This window comes from Psammomys obesus, unplaced genomic scaffold (assembly GCF_907164565.1).
Source record: "Psammomys obesus unplaced genomic scaffold, mPsaObe1.curated_primary_1811, whole genome shotgun sequence".
NCBI lineage: Eukaryota > Metazoa > Chordata > Mammalia > Rodentia > Muridae > Psammomys > Psammomys obesus.
Window position 1 is genome coordinate 106,638 of NW_026596463.1, and position 14,657 is coordinate 121,294.

Consider the following 14,657-nt stretch of genomic DNA (forward strand, 5'->3'; position numbering starts at 1 on the left):
TGTGTGTGTGTGTGTGTGTGTGTGTGTGTGTGTGTGTGTGTGTGTGTTTTCTAAACGCTGGAGGCTGCTTGTAAGGTAAGCCTTGCTAGTTGAGGGCAGCAATCTGGAACACCCCTCCTTGTAGCACTGAGCTACTTTAATAACATCAATTGCATGAATAAAAGCGAGCATCATGTTAATGGTTGCAGAACGTGACAGCTGGAACATTTTCCAGAGTTACTTAGTGAGATGAAGCTGCCATACACTTTTGGGCAAAGTCCTCAGGGGAGCTCTGGAATCCAATTAAACAAACCAGGATGCAGACTGAAAAACACAGCCACTGTGGGAGACGTAAAGGCTACTGAGTCTTTGTGATGCCTGTGAGAAGCGGGTGAGAACAGAGGTGTGTGAGTTTGCTGATTTGTTTCTAGCCTTGTCCAGGACACTGGCGTGCTCTGGTCTAGAGACCCATGCGTTGTCAAGCCTGTGCCAGAGGGAATTTACTGATTTATAAAGTGGGGATAATAATACCATCTCGAAAGTTACTGTGAGCTGGACATGGTGGTGCTCCCCTGTAATCCCAGCACTCTGAGAGGAGAGGCAGACAGATCACTGTGAGTTCAAGGCCAGCCTGGTCTACAAAGCAAGTCCAGGATAGCCAAAGCTACACAGAGAAACCATGTCTTAAAAATGAACAAACAAACAAAAGTTATTGTGGACATTAAATAGTTAATAATGTAAAATACCCAGAATAAGGTATATGTGGAAAACAGTAAAAATATTAGTTGTATTGATGATAATTATAATTATAATACCTATTTTCTTGAGTGTTTATGTCTTTGTTTGGGAAACAAGAATTTCAAATCCTGGTTTCTTGGTACTAATGGTAAGATTATTTTTTTCTTTTGTCCCAAACCATCTAGCAAACATTTACTAGGAAAATCACTTCTCAGAGAAGTTGGTTGTCAAGCTAGGGTACCTGTGAATCACCTCGGAATGTTTCTCAGGCTTCAGAAAGATTTTAATTTAGGCGGATTTTAATTCTGGCTGGAGGCTTGCAAGGGGCATGTGTTGTATGTGTTTTGTTTTAACAGGCCGAGGACTGGACCAAGGGCCTTACACAAGCTAGGCTGGTTGTCCTAGAGTTTCTGTTGGTATGATAAAAACACCATAACCAAAAGCAACTTGGGGAGGAAAGCATTTATTTCATTTTATACTTCCCCTAATAGCCCACCACCGAGGGAAGTCAGGGCAGGAACCCACAGGCAGGAACTGAAGCAGAAGCCATGGAAGAATTCTGCTTATTTACAGGGCTTGCTCAGTTTGTTTTTTTATACAGCCCAGGAATAGCACTACCTGCATGGGATGGGCCGTCCCACATCAATCACTAATATAAAAAATGTTCCACATGCTTGCCTACAGGCCAGTCTTATGGAGGCATTTTTTCAGCTCTTCCCTCTTCTAAGTGAATCTGACTTTTGTCAAGTGGACATAAAATTAGCCAGGACACTGGTATTCTACCGCTTAGCCACATCCTTGGTCTAGAAGCTATATTTTAAACTGTTCTGTCTATACTAGCTGATTTTTTTAGACCTTTTGTCTGGCCGAAGTAGGGGTGGGGTTTAGGTTATTGTTGAGGACTGAACCCAGTGCTGCATTCACACTAAGTACTGTGCACCGAGCTACACCCTGTTTGTTCATTGTTTATTTAATTTTACATCGAGTTAAGGTGTTGTTAAATTACCTGGTGGCCTCAAATTGTATATGATGCAAGTTGGCTTCAAACTTAAAATACTTTTGCTTTCACTCCCTGAGGATCTGGGATTACAGGTGTGCCCACATCATCTTGCTAAAGCATCTCCTAATACACTTCTAGCCTGGCATGCCAACAAGAAAATGTGTTGACCATTTTCTTCCCTTTTCCCCTCTCCTCTTCTTCTTTCCTTCCCTCTTCCCTCCTCTTCTCACTCATCTTCCTCCCCCATCATTCCTTCCCTTCTGTTCCTTTCCCCTCCACTCCCCTCTCCTGCCCTCTCCTCTCTTTTCCTGTTTTCTTTTTTGTGTGTCCCTAGTTGTGAGCAAGCGGAGCTGAGGTGAGGTTCTCAGTGCTTCCACTGTTAGTGTGCAGCAGGCTAACTGCACTTTAGTGCCCAGAGCTTTATAAATGAGCCAGAGTCTACTGTTGCCTTGCTTGGGCATAGGGACACACACAACACAGGGGCACAGCACACAGGGACACACACAGCACAGGGGCACAGCACACAGGGACACAACACAGCACAGGGGCACAGCACAGGGGCACAGAACAGCACACAGCACCGCACACAAAACAGAGACACAGCACAGCACACAGCACCGCACAGGCATACAGCATAGGGACAGAGCACAGGCACACAGCACAGCACACAGCACAGAGAACAGCACAGAGACAGAGCACAGGGGCACAGCACAGGCACACAGCACAGCACACAAAACAGAGACACAGCACAGGCACGCAGCACAGCACACAGCACTGTGCAGGGACTCACACCATGGAGGGACGCAGCACAGTGCATGGACACAGCACAGACACACAGCACAGCTAAGTGCCATTTGCTATGAAGTAAAGCCTTCTTGTATACAGTAAGAAAGGTGCCTCTTGACTTGTTTCTAGCTGACTTCATTAAACCTAAGAAAACTGTAAATTTTACTTTAAAATTTTCCTAATATGACAAAGCTGAATGATGCTAATGTGGAGCCCGGTGTTTATCCAAAAAAAGTTGCTGCATTTGCTTGTCAGAGAACGAGACCTCCATTGCAACACATCTTGAGGAAGTAAACTTGGTCAACGACCAAACTCCCTTCATTCTAACCTCATTTCTATCAATCACTGTCTTTTTATTTAATTACTGTTTGGGTAGTCTAGGCCTCATGCATGCTGGGTAAATGCTTTACCACTGTGGTGCATGCCCAGCCTGCACTCTTTTAAACACAGGCCATTTCTAATGCTCAATTTTATTGGCTTTCCAGTTGCTTTGCAGGTGGAAGTGATCTTTTTTTTTCTTTCTTTTGGGATGATTTTCTTTTCTATGCTTGACTCTCCCCTTTGACCTTGCTTGCTAGTCTGCTCTAGCTGAAGTTAAAGTATAATCTTGACTAGACTTATATTAATTCAATAAACAGAACAGGAGGCTTCTCAGATACCAGCAGCAAAGGGTAAACAGGAGTTAAAGCAATACAGTTAAATGGGATTCAGGCAAACATGTATACTCTGTTTTAATGATAAAATGCATTAATAAGCAAGGCTCAGAAATTTGTAACTGTGTTTGAATAGGACAGAATTTATTTTCTTCAATTTATGTTTTTAATCAAAACAACTGAATTGGAGGTACTGCAGTGGTTTGAATTACTTGGCAAAATAATTTGACTTTAGATTTAAAAATTGTTTTTGTGTGTACAACAACAATATATGGCTGTGCTATATTTTCCTACAAAGAAAGTCCTGACATTGGTAATTCATGCCTTTCTACAGACAACAATAATTAAGCCTCTAAATTATTAAAGACTAGCAAATGTCTCCAATGCCCACAGGTTGGATTCCAAGTTTACAAATGGGCAGCCAGTGTGGGGTGATTACTCAAGCATGACTAGCCTGACAGGCCAAAGCAAGCCAGCAGAGCACATTGTTGGTGTTTGCCTAAATGGAAATAAATGCTGGCTGCTCAGAAAATATGGTCTGGGTTCCCAGGCTGGCTCACAGGTACTTCTGGACCTTGAACTGTGTAACCAAGGGGATCTCAGGACCCCTTGCCAGATTTGGGGATCTCAGAACTCCTTGCCAGATTTTTTTCAAAAGCAGAAACAGAAACAGTAGAAAATTTAGACTACAGCCTAAAAAAGTAGTGATTGAGAGATAGGTTAGGCCCATGCTAATTATCCAAAGCCGCTGTGAAACAAGCTGGTAAATGGAAGTCCTTGCCTGCGGAGAGTCAATCGATGAGTGAGGCACAGCACACCTTTGTCAGAAAAATTACATCGATCATTTTAGACCTTAAAATATCTTTTTTATTGGTAAAGGTGTGGTGTTTATTTAAAATAATGTCATGTTAGCTAGATATGTTGCTCATGTCTGTAGTCCTTCACTGGAGGGAATAGAGGCCAGAAGTTCAGAAATTCAGTGCCAGCCTGGGTAAAGCCAGCTCTGAGCTCTAGCTACATATAACTTTATGAAAAAAAAAGAGGCAAATAATCCCCCCCACATACACACACACACACACAGAGAGAGAGAGAGAGAGAGAGAGAGAGAGAGAGAGAGAGAGAGAGACTTTGCTGCCACCACAGCAAAAGCATTTAGATTTGCTGGTCATAGCCTCTGGGACCTTTCAGAATACAAATACAGGCCTAAACCTTGGGAAATGATGTGAAAGGGAAAACATCTGTTTTGGGAACTGATGTGCCCAGTCTCCTTTTTGCTGTTTCCCCTTTCTTCCTGCAGTGCTAGGGATGAACCCAGGGCCTCACACATGCCCGGAAGTCTCACCACTGAGCTTCCCTACAGTTTCTCTTGCTTTTTGCCATATTGCTTTATGAGATGTCTCACAAGCTCACTGTTCCTCTTGAAGTAGCAGAACTTAATGTGTTCTCACTTCCAAAGTGCATAGACTCTAAATTTTAAGTCAACAGAACAACCTTGAGTCCATGGGATTTGAGGAGAGCAGGGTTAGCAGGGTGTAGGAGCCGGCTCAAAGGGCTGCACCGTACCGTACTGTTCTGAAGTGTGCTCATCACATCCACACAAGGACTTGCCCTTTGCCTGTCTCTGTCTACAAGCAGGGATAGTTTGTTACGACCTTTCTTATAAGCATTTGAATTTTTTATATGTTTGAGTTGCTTTTTTTTTTCAGCTCATTTTTGCTCATGGATAAAAAGGTTTTTCAATGAAGGAGCTCCTTTGGGTGACAGATATTATTAAAACCCTGGACAGTGCCAACAATTGTCTTGTCTTCTTTCCCATTCAATTTTGCAATTTGCTCAAAAATACTTAAGAGGTTGGAGATGAGGCTCAGTGGTAGAGCCCCACCTGGCAGAAATGTACAAGGTCTTTGGTTTGCTCTTCGGCACTGGAACTACATAAACAATGAAATTTCCAAATAAAAAATTGCCATGCCCAGCTCAGTCTCCAAGGGGATTCCCTAGTGAGGAGAACAGGGGCTGTCTCTGACAAGAACTCAATGGCTGGCTCTTTGATCACCTCTCCCTGAGGGGGAGAGGAGGTGGTAGGAAAGAGTAGTCTTTCCAGGCCACAGAGGAAGACTATGCAGACAGTCCTGATGAGACCTGACAGGCTAGGGTAAGATGGAAGGGGGGGAGGAGGACCTCCTCTATCAGTGGACTGGGGGAGGGGCATGGGAGGAGAAGAGGAAGGGAAGGTGGGATTGGGAGGGGCCGAGGGAGGGGGCTACAGCTGGGATACAAAGTGAATACATTGTAATAAATAAAAAATAAATTTAAAAAATTGCTATGTCAATGTCATAGGCATATGTATGCACATGGTGACATTTTTAAAATGATTTTCTCACTGAAGGATTTTGGGCTCGTGAAGTGGGTAAAATGATTGGACTGGAGCATCCCCTCATCCCTGTGCAGCATCAGTATGTCGTCACATCCACAATACCAGAAGTGAAGGCTTTGAAACGAGAGCTCCCAGTGCTTCGTGACCTGGAGGGATCCTACTACCTCCGACAGGAAAGGGATGGGCTTTTGTTTGGTCCCTACGAAAGTCAGGAGAAGATGAAACTTCAAGCCTCCTGGGTGGCTCATGGAGTCCCTCCAGGTGGGTTCAGCAAATGGAAGGTATATGGGTCAGAGATGATGAGTCAGGAAAAGCTGGGAGCCAGATACAGAATAAGACAAAATCCCAGTGCTGACCTGCAGGTGTCTGAAATGGCTTGAGGGAGGGCTTGGAGGTGATGCTGGACTTGGTCCTTGTATCCTTAAGGAGAATACACAGGGCCAGAGGACAGGGGAGAGATGCAGATGGTTGAGGAGAGTAGCTTATGTTAGCACTAGGGTTGCTGGGAAAGGCTCCAGGTACAACCTTCTGCCATTTCCCTTTCCCTCGATCTGCCTGCTTGGTCTAGTTTCAAAATCTGAACACAGATGCTTGTGCTGTTGTCCACACTGCAGGTACCCAGACAGGTGTCAACCTACAAAGAATGCTGGCCAGAGTCCTCAGCGAAGGTGGGACTATGAGCAGAGGGCCTCCTGTGCCTCACAAGTGGGAACTGCTCAGAGTGCTAAGCCTTAGCAAGAGGGGCGGTGCTTTCTAGTTCCATCAGGGAGACGGACCAGGGTTTTTGTTTTATTTTGCATTATTTTCTTTTTGATTGGGCTGTGTAGACAGACACCTCTAGCTTTAATCTTGTGTGTGTGTCTGTGTATGTATGTGCATGCATGCATGTGTGTATATGTGTGCATATACGTACATAGAGATGTGTGTACATGCGCATGAGAAGGCCAGAGGACATCCTTAGGTGTCATTCCCAGGCACAGTCTACATTTTATTTTACTTTTTGAGGTAGGTCTCTCATTGGCCAGGAACTCAGCAGAAGGTAGGCTGGCTGCCCAGTGAGGCCCAGGAATCTATTTTGCTTCTACCTTACAAGTGCTGGGATTATATAAGTACACACAGCCACGAACAGGTGCATTTACTTATTTTCTTGTTTATTTGTTTGTTTATCTATTTATAGATAAACAAGACCTGGGGTTGACCTCAGGTCCTTATGCTTGTGAGGCCAGTTCCTTTCTAGATATGGCTCCTTTCCGAGCCCTCTGGATTTAGTCTATAAGAGGAGCTAATATATGGTTTGGGCACGGACCTATTTCAGGGAATGTGAAGAAACATAAAAGGGCATTTTCTGGAATTATATGTTGTTAAGCAGTTTGAAGTGGGGAGCAGACCCCTGTCTCCCACGTAACAGGAAAGGACTTCGGACCCACCTTGCCTCCTTCAGAGGCTGGTCCAGCAGCCAGCAGGCTTTGGTTTCCCTGATTGGACCATGTGCATCTGGGTCTGAGCAAAATTGTTTCTTACCTCAGAGTGAGGGCTGAGAGCTCCTAGGGAGGCGGGTATAGGGAGGGCCTCTCTCCACTCTGTCCATGCTGTAGCTTTGTTTCCAAATAAATACTGAGCAAATATTGAAATGCTAGAGGGAGAGCCAGGCTGAGTTGTTCCTGGCATGGGTATCACATGCCCTAGTGCAACCCTGGTAGCCTGAGGCTCCATGCCATTGTCCTGATCAAGAAGGGCCAGGAGAACTGGGCGGGGACCTAATGAAGTTTATCTGTTGGCCCTGCTTTTAGTCATGGTGACTTCTAGGATGAAAGAAAGATAGCTGTTGTGCAGGCTCACAACAGCTGGGAGGAAGCTGCAGGATGGAGGCAGCGTGGAGAAAGGAGAGATCACAGAGCTCTCAGGTCCTTTTTCTCCAGTGTCCTGGAATAATTGCACACTGCATTTGCTCTCATGTTTATGTTTATTGAAAGATTATTTTAAAATCTGTCCTGATAAACCAACTTATTGTTCTTTTTAAAATAATGATTCAGTAAAATATTGGAGGGGGGGAACCTAAGCATAAATTTCAGTTTCTATGTACTAAAAAGGTGACTATGGTTTCAGTAAGAATAGCATTATTGTTCCCAGGAATGTTATGGTATTGGGAGAGTGAGTTTAGACTTAATATTTCTTGGTCTGATTTATTGGTATGTGTATGTGGGCATTTAAATGTGAGGACAGACTTGTGGGGGTCAGAGGACGACTTGCAGGAGTCAGTTCTTAGCTTCCACCATGTGGCTCCTAGAGACTGAACTCAGGTTGTCAAGCTTGGTGGCAGGTTCCTCTACCCTCAGTCATCTCACTGGCCCCAACTTTAGCATCTAAAGAAAAAGGAAGTGTCCACCTTAGGGCACCTGTTTTAGAACTGTCTTACTTTGAGATTTGCCTGTACATGAGGGACAGAAGTCTGTCTTTCTAGGCTTCGGAAAGGAACTTTTTGAGTCTGACCTGGACCGAATCATGGACCATCTGGAGGCTGCCATGGACATGATTCCTGTTTTGAAAAAGGCGGATATCATCAATATCGTCAATGGCCCTATCACCTACTCCCCCGACATTCTGCCTATGGTGGGGCCCCACCAGGGAGTCAGAAATTACTGGGTGGCCATTGGCTTTGGGTGAGTAACACCCTGAGACTTGACATTCCTTGCAGAAGTGTTTTCTTTAGCTAACAACCAGTCTTAAAATATCAGGCCCCAAAGTAGAAAACATGGAAGAGGGGGTAGACAGTGGGGATGAAGTGGAATGAGGAATAAGGTAAGGGTGGGGTTGCCTCTTCCTACTGACCAAAGAGGGGACTAACTGTTTATTGGGCTAAGCACCTATGTAGTCAAGGTTAGCACACAGAGGGCAGTCATCTTGTGAAACTGTCTTCATGTATTTCCTGCCTCTTGGAAGTATCTCTTTGTGTCCCTGTTCATGCTGTTACCTTCCAATGGGTCAATTTGTCCCAACTGGACAAGAATATTTTCATAACAGAATGTGACATATTTAAAATATCAAACGGATAACATATCTTATGTATTTTCAAAATAATTCTTGTTTGTCTATTACATTGTGTAACTCCCTTGGCCACTTCCTATTTAAGATTCCACTCATTGCCTCTGTTTCATTTCTAATATTTGTCTTATTAATATGCTGAATATTGATGTCAAATTCACTTCACCATCACATCAAAGGTTCTAATATTCTAGTTTTCTTCTCTATTCTATTTGGATGGGTTTTTCAAATAATCATTAATGATTGTCAGCTCTGTACCAGGCTTCTTGCTACAAGTACAAAGTGATGCCTTTTTATTCTCCTTGAGACTAACTTGGTAACAGTCAAGGCATATTTATTTTTCTAAAGGAGTGTAGTTGGGGAGAAAGCATTTTCTGTCAAACTCCTCCCACGATTCTTAGAACTAAGGTTCTGGCTTTTAAGTCAGTATGGTTTGGGGGTGCTAGAGTTCTTGTGTTAGGTTTTTTATTTTTGAATGTGTATTGGTGTTTTGCCTGCATGTATGTGTGAGGGTATCAGATCTTGGAGTTATAGGCAGTTGTGAGCTGCCATATGGGTACTAGAAATTGAACCCGGGTCATCTGGAAGAGCAGTCAGTGCTCTTAACTGCTCAACTATCTCTCCAGCCCTGTGTGTTAAGATTTTTTTTTAAATATATGGTAATAGAGATCAGACCAGGGGGTGGAATGGGGTTTTCACATTAGTATCAAGTTCCCTTGATTATCTCTCTGAGTCTCACCCTATTCATTTCCTTAAAAGCTCCTTTTTTAATGTAATCACAGATAATATGGGTTTATTGAAAGCCTTTGTTAATAAGAATGGGAAGAAGACCTGAATAAAGCATCCTGGATTTGGTATTCTGATATCATAATAATATGTATGATTTAAAGCATCTTTTGGTGGCTGGGAATGTAAGCAAGTAGAGTGCGAGCTACCATGCAAGAAAACCCTGGGCTTGATCCTCAGCGTCCTATGATCCAGGCATAGTGGATATCTCTGTAACACCGAAGCTAAGGAGGTGGAGGCACAGGAAGATAAGTTCAAGGCCACTCTCAGCTACGTAATCAGCCTTAGGCCAGCCAAGCATCTTTTTGTGAGACAAACAGACCTTCCCCTCCAAGTGACCTCTTAGTTGCAAATTACAGAGGTCATGTTCTGCCCTTTCTGCCCTGTGCCAGCTGAGTGCCCGCTGAGTGCCTACCTCTGTGTGAGTGCTTCTAAGTTAAAGATTCCTTGCATAGAGGCTATCACCTAAGAAAATAAGCACTGCACTGAGTTGTGAAGAGATGGGGTGAGGGTGGGAGCGCCTCCCGCAATTTCCTGTCAGGATAATCACCCCTCAGAATGGCAGGTGAGAGCCAACTGCTTCTTCCCTAAAGTCAGCGCCTTTACTAGCTGGCAGCCACAGGCTATCTGTGAGTGCGGTTTCCCCTGTAAAAGTGTGAAAACAAGCCAGCAGTCAAGTCAGGAGTGTTTCATCTTCATGCCAGAACATACACTGATTTGTTTTAGAGGAAAAAATGTATAGCATAAACATAAGCGCATCACTTGTGTGCTCTGAGGAGCATAGGTGACTCCAGCTTTGATCCCTGTAAGATGTCTAGACATACTTCACCACTTGAATGCTTCACATTTGTAATATCAATAATTATCTTTGTATCCTAAAGATACGGCATAATCCACGCTGGTGGGGTAGGGAAGTACCTCAGTGACTGGATTTTGCATGGAGAACCTCCTTTTGACCTGATAGAACTGGATCCCAATCGCTATGGCAAATGGACAACAACACAGTACACTGAGGCCAAAGCCAGAGAATCATATGGGTTCAACAACATCGGTGAAGTACTAACTTGCTGTCATCTAGAAAGACCTGTAGCATCTCTCACTTTAGATACTCTGTTCTGTTCCCTGGGAGTGGGGAGGAACTGTGATCGTGCCTTAAGTTATAGCAGGGGATGTATATGACTGCATAAGGTTAAAATGTGTTGGGTACATCACTGATTTTAAGCATTTAGGGTATTTTTATTTTACCCTTTGATGATCAGTATAATTGGCATCTTTTAAAAAACATATATACACACACACTTTTGAATTGTATGTCCCATCCTTTCCATTCCTAAAATCTCTTCAGTGTATTGCTTCATTTCAGTTATAAACTATTAGAGCGCTCCTGTTCCCTTCTCAGTCGGTTATCCCAAAGAAGAACGGTTTGCTGGGAGGCCAACCCAGAGAGTCAGTGGGCTCTACAAAATCCTGAAGTCCAAGTGCTCCATGGGCTTCCATGCTGGCTGGGAGCAGCCACACTGGTTCTACAAACCCGGCCAGGACACTCAGTATAGGTAAGTGAATGTCATCATAGCTTGCATGTGCTTCTGTTCCAGGGCTGTCATCCCAGGGTAGAGCAGAAGGAAAGAGGGCCCAGATTCCTCAACCATCATAACTGCACTGCTCTCAGAGGAACACTGAGTCTGCTCCCAGGATCACTTACCTGCTCATGGTGGAGGCATTCCTTATGCCAGCCCAGGGGACACTGGTCATCTCACTCACACCTTTTTTACTTGGCAGTTACCAGAATCTCAGAGGAACCTTCCTCGTTCCCATCCACGTACATTATACGGCTTTAATTGGCTGCTGAAAGTTTGTCATGGCTTCGGGTTCCTGATCAAATCTCATGGTATTCAAACACTATGGAAAGGATCCACAACTCTGGGTCACAAAACAGACAAGAGAGCACCTGCACTTAAGATTAATACCAAGTATACCACTGAAACAGGCCTCTGAGTATCGCATGGCATTGCTGGACTTGGGGTTAATGGTTATTTGTTTCCATGAGAACCCATAAATTAAGGAAAAATGAGTAGCATGTCTAGAAGCTAATTTACCAGTACTCTCAAACTGTCATTTTGCTATTTGAACAGAGTTTGAGGTTAGAAGGATAGCTCACTTGGTAAAGCATTTGCCATGCCAGCATGAGGACTTGAGTCTGATCCCAGTACCTATGTGTAAAAGTTGGGCGTAGGCTTAAAATCCCAGCACTGGAGGGAGGGGCAGACAGGTGGATCCATGGGTCTTGCTGGCCAGCTAGCCTAGCCTATTGGCAAACTCTCAGCCAGTGAAAGGCCCTGTCTTAGAAATTAAACAAGTTGGGTGGCTCCTGAGGTGTAGCAACTGTCCTGCGCACTCAACATGTGCACACGCACACACAGATGAACACACATGCCCGTGCAACAACAGATTTTGACTTTTACTTTAAATTCAGATGCGTGCAGTAAAACACGAAAGTGGAGGCAGCTATGAATGGCTCTAGATTTAGTTCTAGAGGCAGCTAGATGTTTGGGGGCAAAATTACTGGCTTGGATTTTCAGGAACAACTCAGATAAATACTTTGTGATATTTAGATCTAGTTTAAGTTTCAATAGTTAAGCTACTGGAAAGCTCTGCAGACCTAGCATCCTGTTCTGAAGCTAAAAACACCATGTTAGAAGTTCATTTGCTTAAGTGGAAAAGACCTTTCAAAATGAGTCAGGAGATCTTTGTTCTAGAGCCTGTTCCATCATTAGCTACTGCAAAGGACCTAGAAGCCACTCAGTACCTTTTCTCGCTAAGAGTGAAGGAACTGGCTTATCTCAGGCAAGAACACTCCCTGGAACCTGCTCAAGTGTCCAATCCCCTTTTAATAGTGAAAGTGATTTGTATTCACAGTGCTGGAGCGGTATTGGCTAGACAGCTGCACGTGAGTTTGTGTGTATACACAGAGACATATACATACATGTACACACAGTGAGACCTGAACAGGTACACACACACACACACACACACACACACACACACACACACACAGACATACACAAATGCACACACTTGTATATACACACACTCCATTGTGATTTAATGTGGCTTTACCACTGGTATTCGAAAAATGTTCCCCAAATGATTCTAACATGAAACCAGGCTTAAAAATCCTCAACTGTTGCTTTGTATACTGCCCTTCATACCAGAGTACCCATGAGTTCTGTCTTATTTTCTCTCTAATTAACACTCCATTCACTATAAAATGGTCAAATGGATGATAAATAAACTATAAAAGGTCAGATTCCAAATGTATATATAATTTACAGAGCAGATCCAAGGGTGCCCTCCCCTCAGCTCCAGCAGGCTTTTCTAGATGAGGGAAGCTGATTAAAATATTTATTCCATAGTTTTTGGATAATGGATGACAGTTGTCTTGAACAGTAAATATTGTGTTTTAGGCCAAGTTTCCGCCGCACAAACTGGTTTGAGCCAGTGGGCTCTGAGTACAAACAGGTTATGCAAAGAGTTGGTGTGATTGACCTGTCTCCATTTGGCAAGTTCAGCATCAAAGGCCAAGATTCCACCCGACTTCTGGACCATCTCTTTGCAAATGTCATTCCCAAGGTAAATAAACAAGGTCCAGGATTCTGACCTGGTCTTTTCAAAAAACCCAAACCCAACCTTCTTTGACTCCATTTATTCCAAGTGGATACTATATTGATCGCTTCAAGTGACCAAGAGTACGGCAACTATTTCTCAATTAAAATTTCCATTGAATAAATTGTCATCTATGATGCCAATGACTTCATTTAATGTGCCAGTGTGATTCTAGAGGTCAGAGGACAGCTTGCAAAAGTCTCTCTGTTCAACCTGTGGGTTCCAGGGATTGAATTTAGGGTGTCAGCTTTGGCTGAAAGTGTCCTTACTTCAGTACCAACTTTCCAGCCCTGAAATACAATTTGTAGGGAAATTTTGTATGATGTGATTTTTAGAACAAACAATTTTATATGATTGTTGAAATGGGAAACTTAAATTAATCTTTGGTTTACTTTCTATCCTTGATATAAATGGTAAGAGGTGGGGTTTTCCCACACATTTTACCCATGTGTGAAGATGCTTAATTCATCCTGAAATGATTTTAAATTATTTTGTGCAGGTGGGTTTTACAAACATTAGTCACATGTTGACACACAAAGGTCAAGTGTATGCTGAGCTGACCGTTTCCCACCAGTCTCCTGGGGAGTTCCTGCTGATCACTGGCTCTGGGTCGGAACTTCATGATCTTAGGTAAATAAACAGCCAGTAAAATAATTCTGTGCAGGTAACACGCTGACTCCATCTTCCACAGTTTTCTTTGTGTTAGTATTCTAGTTCCATTTCTGTTGCTGTGATAAAATCCCATGACAAAAAAGTAATCTAGGGAGGAAAGGCATTGATTTCAGCCTGCAGTTTCAGGTTGCAGTCTATCACTAGGAAAGTCAAGGCAGGAATAAGAACTTCAAGCAGCCTCTCATATTGCATCCACAGTCAAGAGCAGAGAGCAACGCACTCAGGCGTGATTGCTTACTTACACACAGCGTGGGTTTCCAGCTCTCATACAGTTTAGGAGCCTCTGCCTGGGGAATGGCACTACCACAATGGGATGAGTCTTCCTGCATTTAATTTAATTTAATTTAATTAAGACAATGCCCCATACACACATCCACAGGCTACCATTCCCCACTGAGACTCTTCCCCAGATAATTCTAGGCTGCATCAAGTTAGCAATGATCCATCATGGGGGCTGGAGAGATGGCTTAGATGTTAGCAGCACTGGCAGCTTTTCCAGGTGACCTGGATTTGATTCCCTTCACCCATGTGGTGGCTCAGAACCATTTTAACTTCAGTTCTAGGGGGATGTAATGTCTTCTTCAGGCCTCCAGGAGTACCAAGCACATACATGGCACACAAACATACATTCAGGCAGAACAAACCTACACATAAATAAAATTGAAAGAAGATAATCATCACAAAGTACTTAAAGAACAACTTTAGTTCTTTTTTTAAAGTAAGTGTGTGCATGCATGGAGGTTCTTGAAGAGACCAGAATAGGGCATCAGATCTCCTGGAGCGGGAGTTCCAGGTGGCTGTGAATCATAACTGGGTGCAGAGAACCATACTCTCACTCTCTACAAGAGCTTTAACTCTCTCAATCACTGAGCAATCTTTCCAGCCGCCACTTTAATTCTGAAATCTCATCAATGTGAATAAACCTCATGTGTTTTACAGGAATAGCTGAAGCAAAAGCCCCTGC

General features: G+C 43.5%; 1 protein-coding gene across 1 annotated transcript in view; it reads left to right on the plus strand.

Annotated features, from left to right (window-relative positions):
- Window positions 1-14,657, plus strand: part of Dmgdh (dimethylglycine dehydrogenase) — a 73,852-nt gene that overhangs the window by 20,986 nt on the left and 38,209 nt on the right. Inside the window, exons 6-11 of the mRNA XM_055598363.1 lie at window positions 5,543-5,791; window positions 7,992-8,190; window positions 10,240-10,409; window positions 10,758-10,911; window positions 12,823-12,988; window positions 13,521-13,651. Coding sequence (XP_055454338.1) covers window positions 5,543-5,791; window positions 7,992-8,190; window positions 10,240-10,409; window positions 10,758-10,911; window positions 12,823-12,988; window positions 13,521-13,651 — 1,069 coding nt within the window. The remainder of the gene's footprint in view (window positions 1-5,542; window positions 5,792-7,991; window positions 8,191-10,239; window positions 10,410-10,757; window positions 10,912-12,822; window positions 12,989-13,520; window positions 13,652-14,657) is intronic.